Consider the following 21934-nt stretch of genomic DNA (forward strand, 5'->3'; position numbering starts at 1 on the left):
TCAGGAAGTGTCGCCCAAAACACTCTCTCTCCTGCTCAACTGTCAGCTCTGGCCTTCATCCTACTGACATCAGAAGAGGAGCTGGACGTGTTTGACCTGAAGAAATACTCTTCTTCAGAGGAGGGTCTTCTGAGGCTGCTGCCAGTGGTCAAAGCCTCCAAAACATCTCTGTAGGTTCACTTATAACATGTATAACAATACACACAACACAATATACATAAAACTGGAATATAAGGTTAAAATAATATGCATAAGATCTCTGTAGGTTCATAACAACATGCATTACTATTCTACTCAACAACATAATAAACATACTAGAAGAATAAAAAAGTTATAATAATGTAAAAAACATCTCTGTAGGTGTACTATTAAAGTATAATGTATAACAGTACACATAAGAGCATATTTAAAATAACATTATAGAAGTAGTATTCATTTACAAAAACATTTTCAAACACAAATTAAAAAAACGGGAAAATTTTGGTCGAAGCAAAAACAATAGGGACCTTGCAGTGTCCTGCTCGGTCCCTAAATATTAAAGATTTTACACCTGAAACATAATAAACATTTAAACATCTAATGATTGATGAAATATTTTTTCAACTAATAACATTCCTTCATTATGTAATAAGTTAAAGATGTGTTATTTTAATCACAGTTCCTAACATGTTCTGTTTACTTTTGGCCAAGGCTGAATGGCTGTAATCTGTCAGAGAGATGCTGTGAAGCTCTGGCCTCAGTTCTCAGCTCCAACTCCTCTAGTCTGAGAGAGCTGGACCTGAGTACCAATGATCTGCAGGATTCAGGAGTGAAGCTGCTCTCTGCTGGACTGGGGAGTCCACACTGTACACTGGAAACTCTCAGGTCAGTTTTACTCAATGGACAAACAGTTACACCACAAGGTTCAATATCCATTAGATCCATAAAAGTGTGCACATAAAGTGAAGCAGCACGCAACTGACACCCCCACGCAGATAAATGCTGTCTTTGCTCTCGTGCTCGAAAAGTATTTTCCTGCTCACTTGGTTAATTATTCTCCTCACAACACAATATACATAATATTGGAATAAAACAAATAATTATGCACAAAACATCTCTGTAGATCTACTTTTTGTTTCAGTACTATGAATAACATGTATTATTTTGTAATACATGTTATTCATAGTACTGAAATAAAAAGTTATATTAATATTAGTGCTGTCAGTGAAACGTGTTATTAACGGCGTTAACGCAAATCCATTTAGACGGCATCAAATTTTTTATTATGACATTAACGCTCTTTAAAGACCGGGTAAACCAAGAATAATTATGGGTTTTGAGTTTATAATACCACAGGAAAATATATTATTAACCACCCTGCCAAATTTGAAGGACTAAAAAAATCGCGAAGTATATAAAATTATGCTTCAAAGTTGATGAAAAATGAGCAGTAATCCCTGGCTCAGGACGGTGGGGGCGTGTGCGCTGCAGGCCAGGAAACCACGCCCATCACCGGAGAGGTCCGAAAACTTAAATAAAGTAAACGAACCGTTAACGTTACGTTTCCCACTGTGGCATCCAGGGAAGATGCACCAACGAGGTTGAAGAGGCATAACGGGCAAGCTAGCTGCAAACTGACAATTCAAACCAGACTCGTGAGCGGTAAAACCATAGACGGGTGAAACCACAGAATGCTAGTGCGCGGTTAATGTATTTATACCTAGAGGGAAGCAGGGGGCGGGTCTACATCGGGCGACCGCTTTACGTAAAGCGGTCGCCCGATGTAGACCCGCCCATTTTAAACCTGCACACAGAACATTCTCTGAGGCCTAGCTCCTCAAGGAAATGATGAATGGGAAAAATATTTTTTACATGTTTTGAGGGACACATTTAAGGCCTAATTAATATGATAAGAAGAAAAATACTGAATTTGGTTTACCCGGTCTTTAATCTGCGGGAAAAACCGCCCAATCTGGCAACACTGCCTGAACGTCCTCAAGCTCTAGCGTCAACGTAAATCAATGAGACCAACTGAAAACAAAGCCATATTAAACTTAAACTGTGATTCTGATTAAAGTATAAATGATATCGAAATTCTGTTTCGATATTATTATAAAAAATATATTTTATAAAGCTTTAACTTGTCCTCCAAATGGAATGATGAATAGGCCTACACTTTATAAATGTGGTTACTTTAGTACAAACTGCTCTCAACCAGAAAGAATAAATGGTGTGTGTGTGTGCAGGTTGTCTGGCTGCCTGATCACACAGGAAGGCTGTGCTTCTCTGGCCTCAGTTCTCAGCTCCAACTCCTCTATTCTGAAAGAGCTGGACCTGAGTACCAATGATCTGAAGGATTCAGGAGTGGAGCTGCTCTCTACTGGACTGGGGAGTCCACACTGTACACTGGAAACTCTCAGGTCAGTTATCAGCCTCTTCTTCAAATGGGTTATTCTAGACCAGTAAGTGCTGCTCCTGCCTGATGCATTTCTGTTGCTCTTTTCCCTGCTGACAAAACACTCCATGGATCTGCATAATGTTAGAACCTATGAAGAAACGGTCTTAGCGTACCAAACACAGCGGAGTTCTCCTGACTCTAACCGAACAATAAGGAGCCTAATCAGGGGCTGAGGCCTACTTGTGGGGAAAGAGCAGGTGAAGGGGAAGGGGACTCAACAGGAATAAATTAAAGAGAAATGGTTCACCCAGACACACGTGGCAGTCACACACTGGTATCACCAAATCCAAGGAAGCACAGCACACAAGAATGAGGGACACCACCACCCACGTCACCACCACCACCACCAGCCTGCAGCCACTGAGAAGGAAACAAAAAGGAAGTTACAACGGAAATAATTAACCCAAAATGTATGAAGCAATATACAACATGAAGCAGGAAATAGTTCACAAAATAAACTTAAAACAATTTACTTCTTCTTACTTCTTCTTTAATTATCAAAATAATAAAGTACAGAAAACAAAACAAAATTAAGGGATTAACTCCTCAAAATCATTGGGCTCAAATTAAAGGGATAAACAGGTTAAAGGTGTGGTGTCGGCAGTCCACCATGCAAGCTGGCTGTAGCCAAAAGCCAGCAACAGCAGCACCACCAAGCAGCACAGAGCAGCAAGGAATAAGTGGCTACCAGAGACAAAGCAAGGGACAACGTCGTATATAGCAGCAGAGACAAACGGTGTGATTAGCAGCAGAGACAAACAGCAGACAAAGCTGTAGACAAAGCTATAGACAAAAGCTGTGTACAAAGCAGCAGCGGCCCCAATCAGCTGGTGGCGGAGTCAGATAAATTGCCACCTATAGATTTCGGCCAGCTGATGAGCGTTCCCTGTCAATAAACATAAAATTAGTATGGCTAAGCTACATTTATCAAGGCTTTTGGAGGCTAGATTTAAAGTAGCATACCCGTTTTCAAAGTCAAACCTGCACAGGGAGAGGGAGGGAGGGAGAGAGACACACGGCAGGGGATATCTACCTGTGACCACACTAGCATTAGCTACAGGATAGCATTCGGTGTAACACAGAGAGAGAGGACACTTACCGCTCGAGAGAACCAGCGACTAAACGGAGCACGGAGCACGCAGTCGCTGCTCTGCAGTGAAAACACACCGGCTTTAAGCATGAGGACACAGTGATAAATGAAACGAATCAGTAGCCGCAGCAAGGGTGCGGAGCATTACCTGCACGGGCAAACACCTGACCCGGAAATGATGCATCAGTGAGAGCACAAGAAGGAGGGCCGTACTTATGTACTGCCGCCCTAGTGGTCAGCTGACGCAATTAACTGCAGCAAGGCAACCCTATTTCTATGCTGCTACATTAACATCATATTTGTTTGGTGTAGTGCTGCTCATGTCCGATGCATTTCTGTTGATCTTTTCCATGCTGACAAAACACTCCCTGGTTCTACACAATGTTAGAACCTGTGGATAAACGGTCTTAGTGTACCAAACACAGCGGACTTCTCCTGACTCTAACAGAACAATATCTCATTGTCCTCCATATGGAATGAATACACTTTCTAAATGTGTTTAATTTGGTACGAACTGCTAGATAGAATAAATGGTGTGTGTGTGTGTGTGTGTGTGTACACAGGTTGTCTGGCTGCCTGGTCACACAGGAAGGCTGTGCTTCTCTGGCCTCAGCTCTGAGCTCCAACCCCTCCCATCTGAGAGAGCTGGACCTGAGCTACAATCACCCAGGAGACTCTGGAGCTGCGCTGCTCTCTGCTGGACTGGAGGATCCACGCTGGAGACTGGACACTCTCAGGTATGGAGAGAGGACAGCTCTCCACTCGGGGACAAAGTCTCCTACAAGGGTTCAAGCCGCTGCTAGATGAAGCGCTTTGAAAAGGCAGCTGTAACTCATATTGTGTAGAGAGTGATGAGACAGCAGATGATGAAGGTGAATGTTTCAACATGCTGCTCTCACTTTGTTTCCCCCCCCAGTGTGGAGCACGGTGAAGTGTGGAGGCTGAAACCAGCTCTAAACAAGTGTAAGTGTCTGTTGGGGGGTACGTAGGGGGGTGGAGGGTGACTCAGCGTCTCTGTGTCGGTTGTAGGAAAAAAAAAAAGGGATATCGGTCCCTTACCCCCGACTGTCCTCCACTCGACTTTCCTCCCCGTCTCCCGCGTGCCCGGCCCTTAAAACCCCTCTGCCGTCTTGCCCCCCCCCCCCAGGTGATCCCAATGGAGAGGTGCTGGCGCGCTTCGTCCACTCCAGACAGCGCGGGGTTGCCACAACACACAGACAGACAGACAGACAGACAGACAGACAGACAGACACACACACACACACCAGGCGCGGGAAGTTGTTTTCGTCCGGGGATGTGCGCGGGCGGAGTTGTTGGTGGGGGGGGGGGGGGGTCCACGTAACGTTTATCGTCTCAGGCTGGTTGCCATGGCGTCGAGGTAAAACTGATCGGCCAATGAACAGGCCGGCATTAGCTCAGGGGGTAGAGCGGGTTGGCTGGTAACCACAAGGTTGCTGGTTGGATCCCCGGCTCCTCCTCCTCGCTGAGTGTCGAGGTGTCCCTGAGCGAGACGCCTCACCCTAACTGCTCCTGACCAGCTGGCTGTCGCCTTGCGTGGCTGACGCCACCGTCGGTGTGTGAATGTGTGTATGAATGGGTGAATGTCAGGCAATATTGTAAAGCGCTTTGGGTGGCCACTGGTTACAAGAAATGCGCTGTATAAATGCAGTTAATTTACCATTAACCATGCTGCTATCCACCAATGAGGCTGTTAACTATACATGTTCTACTGTTATGCTGCCTATGTAATGAATTACACAACCAAGCAATGAGAAAGGCTTGTAATTTAGACTTTAGACACATTGACTTACCTGTTGATAAGGAAGCAGGCAACTTCAGAGTCCTTTTGAAAAATCGTAATCCTTCATTAGCTCTTTAAACCTGGGAAGAGCTAATACATTTCTTAAAATGCTACAGTGTCCCTTTAAGAGAAAAAAAGCAATTGATCGTGATTAATCACAGCAAATTGTGCGATCAATTGACAGCACTAAGATATACGTGTGTGTGTGTGTACACACCTACCAGTTCTCTGGTCCAACAGTAAAGGGCTGATTATGGTCCCACGTTCACGCAACGCAACGACCACGCAGACGCTTCAACGCAGTCGTGAACCTTTATGGTTCTGCGTCAGGTTTTAGTGAGCGGACCAATCACAGCCCTTGCTGCTGCGTCGCCTCGACGGAAGGTGACATTTTTTGGGAGGCGCACGTCAGGCCCTTGTGGTGGACGCAAGGAGGGTCCGCAAGGACGTAACTGTGTGTTCACACCAAACGTAACGGCGCGACACGATTCCATACAAAGTCAACGTAGGGACGCGAATCGGGCGAAATTTGTCACGGCAAATTCACGTTCACTCCCTGGGTGAAGTAACGTGGGTGAAGTAATGTAAAACAGCCAATCAGCGTTCAACCAGCCGGGCCAACCGTTCCCTGCACTCCGCAGTGAACCGCAGCTTGTAGGAGAAAGTGATTGTTTCCGTTTGCGACTCCTGGAGCTCTATATATAATATGATATTATATAATATAATATATAAATATCTATATAATATATACAATATATATAATATCAAGGCACAAAGCTGTGTGCGCCTCCCCACACACACACACACACACAACCCTAACCCATAAACGACGGACATTCCGACGTCTCTCCCTCTTCCACAACAGGTAAAGACATGCAATGGTGGTTATCTTGGCCATGGTTGATGAGAATGAATTGGCATAAAGCACCGTTGGCGGGCAAAAGATGTTGCGCGACAAAATTCGCTGTGCGACAAAATTTGCCTGACATAACTGCATAGCGACAGCTTATGATTTGTCGCGCGACAAAACCAATCACAGCCCACACAACAATATACACACAACTTTTTATATGTAGGGTACAGATGCGCGTGCCTAACTGCCTATGTAGTTGGAGAGTAGGCTATTATAACGAATAATAATAATAATGAATGAGCGAGAAATTACACAGATTAGAATAGAAAAACACACACACACGATCGGATGGATCCGACCGGGATTTTCGTTGCCGTTGCGATGGGTTTCCTCTATCAGCGACGTATACAATATATATAAAATCCCAGCCTCTTCAATTTTAAAATAGTATGTCAATATTTTGAATGAATAGGCCTACATTTTTGTTATATATGTAAAATGTTCCTATATATAGCCTATTATTATAGCTTACATACTAATATTTTAAAACATGGGAATGCGAAATGCATCCTGGGATATTTAACGGTCCCAAGTCCACACGAGTCACCTCCGATGCATCCTCGGTGGAACGGCCTCATCGAGAACGCATCGAGAACACACACGGGTTTTACGACAGTACGACAGTCCACTGATTGCTCAACGAGCAACAGCTGAGTCAGAAGGCGAGAGCGAGACCAACTGAAAACGAATCCGGAATGAAACTAAAACTGTGATTCTGAAAAAAGTATGAATGATATCGAAATTCTGTTTAAATATTATTGAAGATACAAATGTGTAGATTAGTTTAATTGTTTGAACGATGGTAAACGGTAATGATGGTCATTTTGACCAAGTTATGACGTCTTAAGTGGTTGAAGAGGATGAAGCATGAATCAGCATTTTTTGAATTTCCCAATGAAAACGAATGGGGGGATTTGGGGCGAATAACCTGGAATATCTCGGGAATTATGAATAATATCATGTCTTGTTCTCCCGTCAGATGCCTGTGAACTCACACTGGACCCAAACACAGCCAACGGATACCTCTCTCTGTCTGAGGACAACAGAAAGGTGACGTGGGTCAGAGAGGACCAGTCGTATCCGGATCACCCAGAGAGATTTGACTCCCGGTCCCAGGTGTTGTGTAGAGAGGCTCTGACTGGCCGCTGTTACTGGGAGGTAGAGAGGAAAGGAGGTGTTGATATAGGAGTGACATACAGAGGAATCACAAGGAGAGGACGGGGTGGTGACAGCCTGCTTGGATGGAACAACAAGTCCTGGAGTCTTCTTTGTCATGATGGTGGTTACTCTGCCCGGTACAACGGTAGACAGACAGCCATGCCTCTCCCCCCCCCTGGCTCTACCAGAGTAGGAGTGTATCTGGACCGGCCTGCTGGCACTCTGTCCTTCTACAGAGTGTCCCGAGGTGTAGGAGGGTCCTCAGACACACTGACACACATCCACACCTTCAGGTCCACCTTCACCCAGGAGGACCTCCTCCCTGGGTTTTGGGTATTGGGGTCAGCGTCTCTGTGTCGGTTGTAGGAAAAAAAAAAGGCAGACGGGCGGACGGGTGCTCGCGCACACACACACACACACACACACACACACACACACACACACACACACACACACACACACACACACACACACACACACACACACACACACACACACACACACACACACCCCCGTCGTCGTCCGGGGGTGTGGGCGAGCAGGGGTCCACGTACTCAGTGACTCAGCGTCTCTGTGTCGGTTGTAGGAAAAAAAAAAGGGCGGGCGGGCACACACACACACACACACACACATGTACACAAACACACACACACACACACACACACATGTACACAAACACAAACGCCCGCACACACACACACACATACAAATACACACACACACACACACACACACAGCTTCTGCGTTAGAGGATGGGTGTCTTTTGATGGAGGCCTGAGAGGACTGATGACTCAGAGTCTCTGTGGCAGTTATAGTCTCTCGCTCTCTATTTTACTCTCTCTCTCTATCCCTCTCACTCTTTCTTTCTCGTCTCCCCCTCCTCCCCCCCGTCTCCCACTCCCCCTCCCCCCCGTCTCCCACTCCCCCTCACCCCCTGTCTCCCACTCCCCCTCCCCCCCCTCGTCTCCCTCTCCCCTCCCCCTCCTCCCCCCCCCCTCTCCCCCCTCGTCTCCCTCTCCTCCCCCTCCCTCTCCCCCTCCTTTTTATGGGGCTTCCTAAAAGTTGATGCTGGTAAACCATGAAAGGAAGAGACTTTTAAGATCTTCCATAGGGTTACCTGAGCAGGTTTTATTAAGATTTCATTTTTAATTTGAAATGTATATTAAATACCTATTGATGGTAAATCACATGTTTTGTTTATGCTACAATATTTGTCCATTTTCAGACATTAACATATTTTATTCTCCAGGGCTCTGATCATCACTTTTGTCCTAATCCTAACAAGGATGATTTAGATGAGATTAGATTCATTAGGATCCCGATTAGCAACACACCAGAGAGAGAGCTAGTCTTCCTGGGTCCCAAACATCAAATATAGACAACAGACAATCACTTGTTTGACCTTATGTCAAACTCAAATAGAAATAGACAAATAAAAAAGTAAAAAAAAAGATATGAAGGCTACAAAAAGAAATGACAACATTAAAAATGTATATACATTATGGACCACATGATTTTTTTGCAGACTTTTTAAAGTTGTATTTGCTATTTTTGCTAGAACGTATGTTTTTTTGGTCGTTCATTCCATAATGAAATAGTTGTGTAAATGATGGTATTTTTCAGTAGATTGGACCTCGGTCTGGGTAAAGCTAGCTGTCCTTTACTTGCTCCTCTAGTGCTATGACCGTGTCTGTCAGACACACTGACTAGACCTTCAGCAAAGAAGGCGGGTCTTTTGCAGTTTAAGACTGACCTTAGGAACAACAAGAGGTTAAGAGAGATTGTTTGTTTTACTGTGAGCCATGAAAGGCTAGTATGCATTACTTCAGTGTTAGTGTGAATAGAGCAGCTCGGTGCCAAAGGAACCTGATTTAAAGCAGATTTTATATTTCATTCATAATAACCAGGAGGTCTGTGTTGTAAATGACTTTAAACTGAGTATTGATTCCTGGTGTTCTGTTGGGAACCAAACGGCAGCAGAACATGTTCAGTTATTAAAGATACGTGCACACCTGTTTATGATTAGTAAAGTCTGCAGCTTCTATTGTTTCAGTCCTTGTGTTTATTGTGTACATGTAAGGGACTATTTTTCTGTTGCATTTGTTAATGAAGCATAATTTTAATAAACAACTCAGTGGATCCAACTGAATGTTCTCGTGTGTTCAGCCCATCATCATTCTCCTTTTATTACTAAATAATGTTACATAAGTGCCTTAAGAATAATAAGAATAATAATATAATAATAATAATAATGTTGTTCTGATATTATTCTGGGACCTCCTCCCTGGGTTTTGGTTAGGGGGGGGGGGGGGGGGGGGGGCGGTGCCTCAGTGTCTCTGTGTCCGTCGTAGAAAGAAACCACAGACAGACGGCCGGACACACGGGATTGGGATCACTTCCGAGTGGTCGCAGTGATCCCAATCCCAGTGTGTGCAGTGTATCATGCGTTGCTATGGTGCATCAGGTGCATGCTGGGAGGTGTAGTTCTTAGTGTTTCTCAGGTGCATGCTGGGAGGTGTAGTTCTTCATGTCTCTCAGGTGCATGCTGGGAGGTGTAGTTCTTAGTGTCTCAGGTGCATGATGGGAGGTGTACTTCTTACTGTCTCTCAGGTGCATGCTGGGAGGTGTAGTTCTTGCTGTCTCTCAGGTGCATGCTGGGAGGCGTAGTTCTTCCTGTCTCTCAGATGCATGCTGGGAGGTGTAGTTCTTAGTGTCTCTCAGGTGCATGCTGGGAGGTGTAGTTCTTAGTGTCTCTCAGGTGCATGCTGGGAGGCGTAGTTCTTCCTGTCTCTCAGGTGCATGATGGGAGGTGTACTTCTTACTGTCTCTCAGGTGCATGCTGGGAGGTGTAGTTCTTAGTGTCTCTCAGGTGCATGCTGGGAGGTGTAGTTCTTCCTGTCTCTCAGGTGCATGCTGGGAGGTGGCAGTGAGTTGAAGTAGGGGTGCTGTAGCCCCCCCAGGGCGGAGACCCGGTCGCGGGGGGGGGGGGGGCGTCCTGCAACGACCATGCAGGACGAGGTAATAACGACCCCCACAACCAAACCAGGAGAGGATAATGTTACAACCAAGGCAAATAAAATATTAACCGTAGACTCTGATATACCTACGACTACAAATCAGTCAATCCTTTCTGAAGTAATGAACAAAATCAGAAACAGTAATTTCTCAACAATGAGAACACTCAGACAGATCAAACATGAGCCCATTAAAACAGTCGTTGTGGTAAAACCACAACTACTGCTGTAGCGGCCGTACAAGACGGCAAAGTCAAACAATTGGTCTGAACGGGTTGAACACAAACAGATCCCAGCAGAAGACTGTCAGACGTGTACTAGAAGTGGTCGGGACGCGTTCTGGGTAACAAACACTAGATAACGTTGGGATCTCTGTACTGAAGGAACAACGCAGCGGCTGCTGGAGCAGGAAGGAAGCCCAACGCCAGCAGCAAACTAAATGACTGTTGGGTTGTGGCGGCGTGTTCAGCCCAGTGTCTGCTCTCCACAGGGCCCCGTGACTACAGCACATATCTCCGTAGAAGTAACGCTGACCACGCCACGCCCTGTTGTCTGAGGTCACGTCGGGGGACGGACACAACGCTGTCCAATGACTGAATTATCAGCCCCTAAAGAGACTCGTCTCCGTGTGGAACGGGGAGGACAATGTTTCCACAACAGTGAAGAAGGTACAGAGGCGGACGGCGTTGGGCGGGTGGAGGAGGAGTTATGCAACGTCATTTGGAATATCACCACAGACTGTATTGACGGGACGGGAACATGGCTCAGCGCCAGCCATAAAAGGTAGTGTGATGGAGAAATCGACATATCCGAATTGTTGTTTGATAAGTTTGTCTGTTCTTGTGTAACTTGTAGTGTCCTCAGTTTCAACCCTGATTGTCCCGCCCATTTCCACCCAGCTGTCTGTTGATCCTTGTGCTTTGGGTGAGAACGTCACAAAGACAGGCATCTGGAATTTGCATTTGTTTGTCGTGAACCCCGACCGTTGTATTCCTAGGTGTTGGGACAGAAGGGCCGTAAAGAGAAGAATTTGTCCTTTGGTCTTCTCCTCTCTTCTTTGATGAACCTTTTGTGTGGGGAGGGTCTGAAACTGTATAAGAAACCATGTCAACCTGTATTCAGGACTCACTCTGCTAGAGAGGAGTCTAATGTACGCATGCATTAAAACCTAGGACCTTTTGCTTTCCAATGTATTGTGTGCTTTACTGCAGTGGGAATCTCACCTGGCCCAGACGCAATCTCTGTTAAAGGGGAATGGCCACGACAGTAGTCAGCTTAAAGAGGGTCATGTGTTTAATGTGCTACTCGCATATAATGAGTGTTTATTCCAGAGCCAGGATGAAGTGGTGGCAGATCAGTCAAAGTCCTTCTAGGCAAGTCCTCTCACTCGCGGCCATCTTGGCCACGCCTTTCGGGCAGCTATTTGGTCTCAACAAGACCAGGGCCCTGTCTAATGAATAGGGAGAGAGCTGGATCTCCATTTTCCGAGATCTAAGGGGCATAAAAAACACATGTTTGAAATCACGATGAAAAACGGACTAAAATCGCTGAAAGGGTTTGGTGGTTTTGTATCAAATTAACGTTTTAAAAGCCCTTTTTCTTACAGGTAATCTTGGACTGCGCATGCGCAATGCTTCACGACACAGTTTTCATTTACGGCATAACGACACCGGCACTGCACTGACAGCAAGTCAGCTTTAAAAGTTAGCTTTTGCTGCCGAGCCAACAAGATAACAGGTAGTCCAAGTTTTCCAGTCGATGCTGCTTGTGCCGCTTCCAGCTGCTGGTTCTTCCCTCCTGATTGAAAATAATAAGTGTCGCAAAAAGCGTGACCGTGTAGGACCTGCAAAACGATTGGAGCAACGGCACCGGAAGAGGCGGGACACGTGCAAACAACGGCCATCTTGGCGTTACGGAGTTCCCCCGTGCATTTCAATGGGTGATTTGTTCAGTGGTGCGTCTCCTCCTTCTATAGCGTCTCTGGATCAGTTGTGGTCGTGTGGTGACGAGACTCTCAGATCCACACTCCCTACAGTTTGGAAAGGGAGGCGGTGCGAGGCTGCCAGCAGTGACCCACGTTGTGCTGATCCCTCCCATAAAGGAGGACGACCACACCAGCTTAGGAGACGCTGACAAAGGTAGGAGGGAAAGAGCGGCCCGGAGCCAGAGATACAAACGGAGCGGAGAGGACCACCCAGGGGAGCAGCCCGTAAACACAAGGCTAGGAACCAGGGAGCAGGAGGGGGTGAAGCTCTCTCCCCAATGATCGGGCTGGTAAAGAACGCAGACCGGATGAACTGCGTTTATTATAACCAACGGAGGTTCATTGATTACACGGACGACGCTTTATCTGCGCTAGGTGAGCAGCTGCGTGCCACAAGACAAATGACTTTGGCAAAACAGGCAAGCCCTGTGATTGGTTACTGGCGGAACAAGGAGGAGTCTGTGCTCTTATAGGAGAAATGTGCTGCACCTTATTAAATAATTAATTATATTATTATTTAATAAGTATAATAATATAATAATTATATAATAATATTTATTTTATTATAATTATATTAATAAAGTTACAGATTAAAAACGTTCCCACACACGCTTTGATTCACAGCCAGTCAACGCCTGCCCTCAGGTGGACAAAACGAGAACTGCACGCAGCATATATTTTGTGGTCAGGAACGAGTTGAACTTCGCTTAATCTCTAAAAATAAAAATATATAACTACACATTACAGGCCACAATACAAGACGAACACCGCTGTTTTTAAAGTTTTGATTTTTTTCATACAATAAGTTATAAATTAAAAAATATTCCCACACACGCCAATATTCAGTCGGTCAACGCCTGCCCTCTGGTGGACAAATCGAGAACTGCGCGCAGCATATATTTTCTGTGGCCAGGAAGGCGAATTCATACGAGTTGAACTTCGGTTAAGCTCTAAAAAACATGAAACTGTATTAAAACACGTCGTGTGTAGAAAACGGGAGTATAGCAACGTCAGACTCGTCTGCAAATTAAAATATAAGCTCCAACTCAATACTTGCGTTTAAAGTTGCTGGTCGGACTGTAAACAAAGACCCGCCCACGGAGGAGGAAGTCTAGATCCGGATATCCGGTATCGGCTCCACCGGTGGGCGGGATATATCGTCCCCATGGTTACCGTAGCTCCTTATCACGCCACAGGTTACCCAGATCGGTGTTCAAAGAAACGCAATTCATGTAATAAAATAAACCTAACAGCGTCACGCCTGTTGTTAAGACTGTGATTATATTTTAGATTTAATCTATCTATTTTAGATCTATTTTTAGATAACTGTCGTCCAGTTTCACTATTAAACAACGATTATAAATGACTAACCTACATTTACACTGACACATTAAAACGACTCAAAGGAGCAACAGGTCTGTACGTAACAATATGAGGCTAGTGACCTTCTGGAGCACGGCCGTCCGCTAGAGGACAAAGGGGTCGTTTTATCCCCTGACTCCTACAAGGCGTTTGATACGTCACAACATCAGCTCCTGTTTAAAGTCGTGCATATGTACGGATCTGGACCTCGATTCTGTAACATAACAGAATCATTTTACAACGGCAGCACTAGTTCAGGAGCACCCCCCCCCCCCCCTCGCTTCACCGTCAATAGAGGGCTTCAACAAGGACGCAACGTCTCCCCGTTCCTCTTTGTTTAGGCAGAAGAAATGTTGGCCGTTCTTATTCTAAACTCTGATGTTGTCAAGCTGAATGTTTTCGATGAACAGATCATTATGAGCCGACTGGCCGATGACACCACCGTCTTCTTAAAAGGTTTAGAACGAATCCCTAAAGTCCCTAAGTATAAATGTATAGAAAGTACTAAATTAAAACATTTCATCCATTACGTTTACATGTGATACTTTGAAACATCAGAATTTGTTCTTTATTATTTGTAATTCAATGCGTGTGTGTGTGTGTGTGTGTGTGTAATGTAAAATGGGAACAGACTGAATAATATATGTTTTATATGAACACTGTCTAATAAAGGTGTAATGTGAAACGGGAACAGACTGAATAATATATGTTTTATATGAACACTGTCTAATAAAGGTGTAATGTAAAATGGGAACAGACTGAATAATATATGTTTTATATGAACACTGTCTAATAAAGGTGTAATGTAAAATGGGAACAGACTGAATAATATATGTTTTATATGAACACTGTCTAATAAAGGTGTAATGTAAAACGGGAACAGACTGAATAATATATGTTTTATATGAACACTGTCTAATAAAGGTGTAATGTAAAACGGGAACAGACTGAATAATATGTTTTATATGAACACTGTCTAATAAAGGTGTAATGTAAAATGGGAACAGACTGAATAATATATGTTTTATATGAACACTGTCTAATTAAGGTGTAATGTAAAATGGGAACAGACTGAATAATATATGTTTTATATGAACACTGTCTAATAAAGGTGTAATGTAAAACGGGAACAGACTGAACAATATGTGTTTTATATGAACACTGTCTAATAAAGGTGTAATGTAAAATGGGAACAGACTGAATAATATATGTTTTATATGAACACTGTCTAATAAAGGTGTAATGTAAAATGGGAACAGACTGAATAATATATGTTTTATATGAACACTGTCTAATAAAGGTGTAATGTAAAATGGGAACAGACTGAATAATATATGTTTTATATGAACACTGTCTAATAAAGGTGTAATGTAAAACGGGAACAGACTGAATAATATATGTTTTATATGAACACTGTCTAATAAAGGTGTAATGTAAAACGGGAACAGACTGAATAATATGTTTTATATGAACACTGTCTAATAAAGGTGTAATGTAAAATGGGAACAGACTGAATAATATATGTTTTATATGAACACTGTCTAATTAAGGTGTAATGTAAAATGGGAACAGACTGAATAATATATGTTTTATATGAACACTGTCTAATAAAGGTGTAATGTAAAACGGGAACAGACTGAACAATATGTGTTTTATATGAACACTGTCTAATAAAGGTGTAATGTAAAATGGGAACAGACTGAATAATATATGTTTTATATGAACACTGTCTAATAAAGGTGTAATGTAAAATGGGAACAGACTGAATAATATATGTTTTATATGAACACTGTCTAATAAAGGTGTAATGTAAAATGGGAACAGACTGAATAATATGTGTTTTATATGAACACTGTCTAATAAAGGTGTAATGTAAAATGGGAACAGACTGAACAGCGACATCTAGTGGCGAGGAACGGGACCGCACGCAAAGCGGGATTAAAACGTGGAGTTTAAAACGCACACACGTCCTGTTTGTACGAATAAAACGCATGATAATACCCTATGTTGTAATAATCTGAGGTGTATTGATCAACGGAAGACACAGGTGGAGTTAAAGGTGTTGATTTAATGGCTCGTTTTACCACCCCGCTAACACAGGGCGTCCGTCCCCCAAAAGAGTCCCCGACTTTAGTTCCGCAGTCGAGCAGCAAAACTGTACCTGTTGTAACTAACAATCAACTAATGTCTGTCTGTCTGTCTAATTATATACTAATTATAAAGAGTATTTACTATAACTTTATAAGACTAATTATAAAGAGTATTTACTGTAACTTTATAAGACTAATTATAAAGAGTATTTACTATAACTTTATAAGACTAATTATAAAGAGTATTTACTATAACTTTATAAGACTAATTATAAAGAGTATTTACTATAACTTCATAAGACTAATTATAAAGAGTATTTACTATAACTTTATAAGACTAATTATGAAGAGTATTTACTATAACTTTATAAGACTAATTATAAAGAGTATTTACTATAACTTTATAAGACTAATTATAAAGAGTATTTACTATAACTTTATAAGACTAATTATAAAGAGTATTTACTATAACTTTATAAGACTAATTATAAAGGGTATTTACTATAACTTTTTTAGACTAATTATAAAGAGTATTTACTATAACTGTATAAGACTAATTATAAAGAGTATTTACTATAACTTTATAAGACTAATTATAAAGAGTATTTACTATAACTTTATAAGACTAATTATAAAGAGTATTTACTATAACTTTATAAGACTAATTATAAAGAGTATTTACTATAACTTTATAAGACTAATTATAAAGGGTATTTACTATAACTTTATAAGACTAATTATAAAGAGTATTTGCTATAACTTTATAAGACTAATTATAAAGAGTAATGAAGCTTTAATAGAAGAGTTCTCAACAGCTTTATTGTTTATTATTTGTTCCTATAACTATATCAGCGTCATTATAACAGGAAATTATGTTACGATGCCTAGCAATTATGTTATGTTAATTACACGTTAGTAGAACCACACACACACACACACACACACACACACACACACACACACACACACACACACACACACACACACACACACACACACACACACACACACACACACACACACACACACACACACACCATGTGTCTGTGGGGGCGGGGCCAGGACGCGTTGTTGAGGAAAAGCCGTTAAGCTGTTTCTCAATACCAAGTACGCGGACTACGTTCTCGCGGACTTGGAAGTACGTACTTGGCAAGTCCGGACTTTCAAGTACAGACTTCCGAGAACGCGAGTACGCACTCTGCAATTGGAACAGCAGCGGACTCGATGATGCATTCTGGGATATTTAACGGTCCCAAGTCCACACGAGTCACCTCCGATGCATCCTCGGTAGAATGGCCTCATCGAGAACGCATCGAGAACACACACGGGTTTTACGACAGTACTCACGTACTTGGAATTGGAACAGTGCTTGGGCTACCACTGATGACGTTTATCGAGAACGCAAGTACACGAGAACACACGAGAACGCGAATTGAGAAACGGCTTCTCTCTCCCCACGCTCCAAATGAGAAACTGGGAGTTAGAGGAAGACATTTTCTCCTCTTCCGTCTGAGGAGGAGCAGAAGGAGGAGGAGGAGGAGAGGGGTACATTAGATCCACTCTGAGGAGGAGGAGGAGGAGGAGGAGGAGAGGGGTACATTAGATCCACTTCTGAGGAGGAGGAGGAGGAGGAGAGGGGTACATTAGATCCACTCTGAGGAGGAGGAGGAGGAGGAGAGGGGTACATTAGATACACTCTGAGGAGGAGGAGCAGGAGGAGAGGGGTACATTAGATACTGAGGAGGAGGAGGATGAGGAGAGGGGTACATTAGATACACTGAGGAGGAGGAGGAGAGGGGTACATTAGATACACTCTGAGGAGGAGGAGGAGAGGGGTACATTAGATACACTCTGAGGAGGAGAGGAGGAGGAGAGGGGTACATAGATACACTCTGAGGAGGAGGAGCAGGAGGAGAGGGGTACATTAGATACACTCTGAGGAGGAGGAGCAGGAGGAGAGGGGTACATTAGATACACTCTGAGGAGGAGGAGGAGGAGGAGGAGGAGAGGGGTACATTAGATACACTACTGAGGAGGAGAGGGTTGTAGGTTACAGGGGGAGGTAGGGTATTAGGGTAGTGGGGAGGTTAGGTATAGGGGAGGGGGAGGTTAGGGTATGGGGGAGGGTATAGGGTTGAGGGGAGGTCAAGGTTATGGTTAGGTCAGGGTTAGGGGAGGGGGGAGGTTAGGAGAAGAGAGGATAGGGGAGGGGAGGTGGGAGGGGAGGGGGAGGATAGGGAATAGGGAAGATTAGGGAGGAGGTGAGGGTAGAGGGGGGAGGTAAGGGGGGAGGATGGAGGTGAGGGGTATAGGGGAGGGGGAGGATAGGGGAGGGGGGAGGTGGAGGTGAGGGGAGGATGGAGGTGAGGGTATAGAGGAGGGGGGAGGTTACCTTACCTTATTAGGGTAACAGGCGTGTGTATAATAAAAATGACCACACAAGCCACACAGCCAGGTCGTTTTAAATGATTTTATATCAATAAAACAACATCAGTATACATTTCAACAACTGTGCGCACAGAGAAACAATTCTGGGATGTGAATCAAAAAAAACAACGGTTCATCGTGAGACCATCTGACCCTAACTCTGTCCTACAACTGAACCATGAGGAACCCTTGAGGAACAAGGAACCCTTGACAACCCGTGACTTAAGTCACGTCCTGCGAGGTAGAGCAGTCCCATCGTAGTCCTCGTCTCGCTCCTGGTGGGTCGTCAGCTTCATCTGTTCACAATACAACACACATTAAAAGAGTGATGTTACGTCACCAGGTGTGAGTGTGACCAGCTGTTACGTTTAGTTGTGTTTAGTGTCACCTTGATGTACGCTGGATAAACTACAGTAGTAGCAGCTGATGTGACCGTAATTACCTCAAATCACAGCTTTGGCAAAAATTCACAGAATGAAAAAGCTGAAGGAAAAACTAATTAACACGCTCTACGATCGTTAATTTAAAAAGATTGAATAATTAAAAAGAACCTCCAGGTGTCAAGTGTTTGGTGATGGTTACCCTCTGGTCCCCAGTCTCGGTCCAGCCTGGTGCCCCATTCCTGGTCCAGGGGATCTGGATACCCTCTGTCCACAGCCTCCGGTCCAGCCTGGTGCCCCATTCCTGGTCAGGGGGATCTGGATACCCTCCCGGTCCCCAGCCTCCGGTCCAGCTTGGTGCCCCATTCCTGGTCCAGGGGATCTAGTTACCCTACGTTATAATTTAGAGCGAGAAAAGCACTATACACATCCAATGTATTATTATTATTATTATTATTATGGTGCCCCATACCTGGTCCAGCAGGATCAGGTCTAAATCCTCTGGTATCCCATTCCTGGTCCAGGGGGATCTGGATACCCTCTGGTCCACAGTCTCCGGTCCAGCCTGGTGCCCCATTCCTGTCCAGGGGGATCTGGATACCCTCTGGTCCACAGCCTCCGTCCAGCCTGGTGCCCATTCCTGGTCCAGGGGGATCTGGATACCCTGGTCCACAGCCTCCGGTCCAGCTGGTGCCCCATTCCTGGTCCAGGGGATCTAGTTACCCTACATTATAATTTAGAGCGAGAAAAGCACTATACACATCAATGTAGTATTATTATTATATATCACCCTGGTGCCCATACCTGGTCCAGCGGGATCTGGTCTCCAGCCTCTGGTCTCCTATGCCTGGTCTTGGGATCTGGTCACCTGCTGGTCCTCTGCCTCTGGTCCAGGAGATCCTGTGAAGTCAGACAGCATCTTTATAGACACGTGCACATAGTGGTCTTGAATCTAACTACCACCCCCCCCCCCCCCCCCCCCCCCCACAGAAGCCCCTTACCTTGAGCTGGAACGACGATGGAGATCATTGGGGTGCTTTGGTCGTCTTGTTGCAAAATACAGCCAACAGACTTACCTTGAGCAGATCTAGTAGTTTGTTGCTGTTGGTTCATGTACAAATAATTGACTATACATTTCATATTCCCCCATTAAGCAAATAAATCCCACCCATAAACGAGGCTGACAACAGTACAAAATAACAAACTGTTCTCATGCCTTTTGTCTACTTCCTTACTACTCTCTAAAACATTGCATGCACATCGCATGAGCGTTGCCTTACTGATCAGGGTGTGATCTGAGTGACCAGAGATGCATGCTGGGATACTGTGCCCATCTGACGCCTGCAGTTCCGTAGACGTTCCCCCTCAGAGAAACCCAAGTTTTCAAAAGGCTGTCGTGACATCAGTTACATGACCTGGAACGTCCGTCAAGACCGTGACAGGGACTCCCCGAGGAGAAACGCCAAAGGGTAGGCTGTGAGGCTCCCCCTCTCGGCGACTAGAATACAACCCAGCTCTTACAGGAGAGAATCATGGAGCACATTTCAACGTTCCTCTTCATAGACCTTGAAGCCCCAGTGAGGCTTTCTTCACCTCCTCTTCTGATGAGCACAACTGCAGCTCGACAGGGACGCGAGTTGGGATGTTTCCAAGATGGTTTCCGATTCAAGGGGGACCCGTCTCCCAGGTCCAACTAGCCTCGTCGTTACAATTCAGCCCGAGAAAGACTTGGATCTCAGGGCAGGAGTACAGGAGAACCAGAGGGCTAGCAGTCCATCATGTTGAGGTTAGGTAGGGAAGCCACGTCGCAGACTGGTTCATCTTCCATCTTCAGTCAGTGGTTGGTTTCTCATCAGATTCTGTCCATTCAGAATGCCGTTAGTCCATCATCCATTGTACCAAGTAGCCATTGTCACTTCCCATTGTTTGCATGATTCAGTCACACTGCAGGTCCAAGCTGCATGACACTCAAGTCATCCTGTCCAGTGTGTAGAAGGGTCGAATTGAGATCCAGATGCTAGATCGCTCCAGGCTCTTGCTGTATTGAACACCCACTTTGTTATCCTCTTTGATTTAGGCCACAGACTTGAGTCATCCAGAACGTACCGACCAAAAGACACTCCAGGGTGTTTCAGGAAGAGTAGCGTCCTCCTATAGCTGAAAATTAAAATGTTCAGGTAATACAAGCCAAGTAGAAGTAGAAAGATCTCCCCTCACACATGTAGTGCCCAGTACCAGGTTAAAGATTGCCCCTCTCACACTTAGTGCCCCATGCCAGGGCAACGATTGCCCCTCTCACACTTAGTGCCTCATGACATTGGGGTAAAAAAGATTGGACAGTACCAGGTTAAAGATCACACCTCTTTATTTTCAGTTATTAGATTGTGTATATACACAAACGATGACAATACGCAAAGGAATACAAAGCCAAACGAGAGAGGAGAGACCAGTGGAGGGTTTGTAGGTCTTTGAGAGAGGAGAGACCAGTGGAGGGTTTGTAGGTCCTTGAGAGAGGAGAGACCAGTTGAGGTTTTGACGGAGAGACCAGTGGTGGGTTTGTAGGTCTTTGAGAGAAGAGAGACCAGTGGTGGGTTTGACAGAGAGGCCAGCTGTGGGTTTGTAGTCTTTTGGAGAGGAGAGACCAGTGGAGGTTTTGACGGAGAGACCAGTGCTGGGTTTGTAGGTCTGGGCTGGTGGGTCAGACCAGTGGTGGGGGGCTGGTGGGTCAGACCAGTAGTGGGTGGGCTGGTGGGTCAGACAGTGGTGGGGGGGGGCTGGTGGTCAGACCAGTGGTGGGGGGGGCTGGTGGGTCAGACCAGTGGTGGGGGGGGCTGGTGGGTCAGACCAGTAGTGGGGGGGGGCTGGTGGGTCAGACCAGTGGTGGGGGGGCTGGTGGGTCAGACCAGTGGTGGGGGGGCTGGGGCTTGGGCTTCAAGGCGTACGGAGGGAAACGTTGGAACGTGCTCCGTGGTTCTCAGTGCAGGAACCAGGTTGGGTTCTAGTTGCTGAGAGGGACAGCCCTCACATCTCGCCCCCCGGTGTGTCTCCTTGAGAGTCCCTGTCTCCATCCTGAAGGACGTTCCAGTTCATGTAACTGACGTGACGACGGCCTCTTAAACACTTGGGTTCCCCTGAGGGTGATCTGACTGACCATCTCTGGTCAGTCAGATCACACCCTTATCAGTAGGACAACACACACGGGATGTGATGCAATGTTGAGGAATGTAGTAGGAAAGTGGACGGAAAAAGTATCTTCTAGGGGCGAATGAGAGGCATGA

General features: G+C 44.9%; 1 protein-coding gene across 1 annotated transcript; it reads left to right on the forward strand.

The window, feature by feature from the left end:
• Window positions 1-27: 27 nt before the first annotated feature.
• LOC311377465 (ribonuclease inhibitor-like) lies at window positions 28-12551 on the forward strand (the record flags this gene model as incomplete). Its single annotated transcript, XM_084491351.1, has 4 exons — window positions 28-170; window positions 691-864; window positions 4091-4264; window positions 12403-12551. Coding segments are annotated over 4 exons (640 nt in total), but the record flags the coding sequence as incomplete, so codon positions are not given.
• Window positions 12552-21934: the final 9383 nt, after the last annotated feature.

Source organism: Micromesistius poutassou (genome assembly GCF_964030765.1).
Source record: "Micromesistius poutassou genome assembly, contig: SCAFFOLD_4419, whole genome shotgun sequence".
In the NCBI taxonomy this organism is placed as follows: domain Eukaryota; kingdom Metazoa; phylum Chordata; class Actinopteri; order Gadiformes; family Gadidae; genus Micromesistius; species Micromesistius poutassou.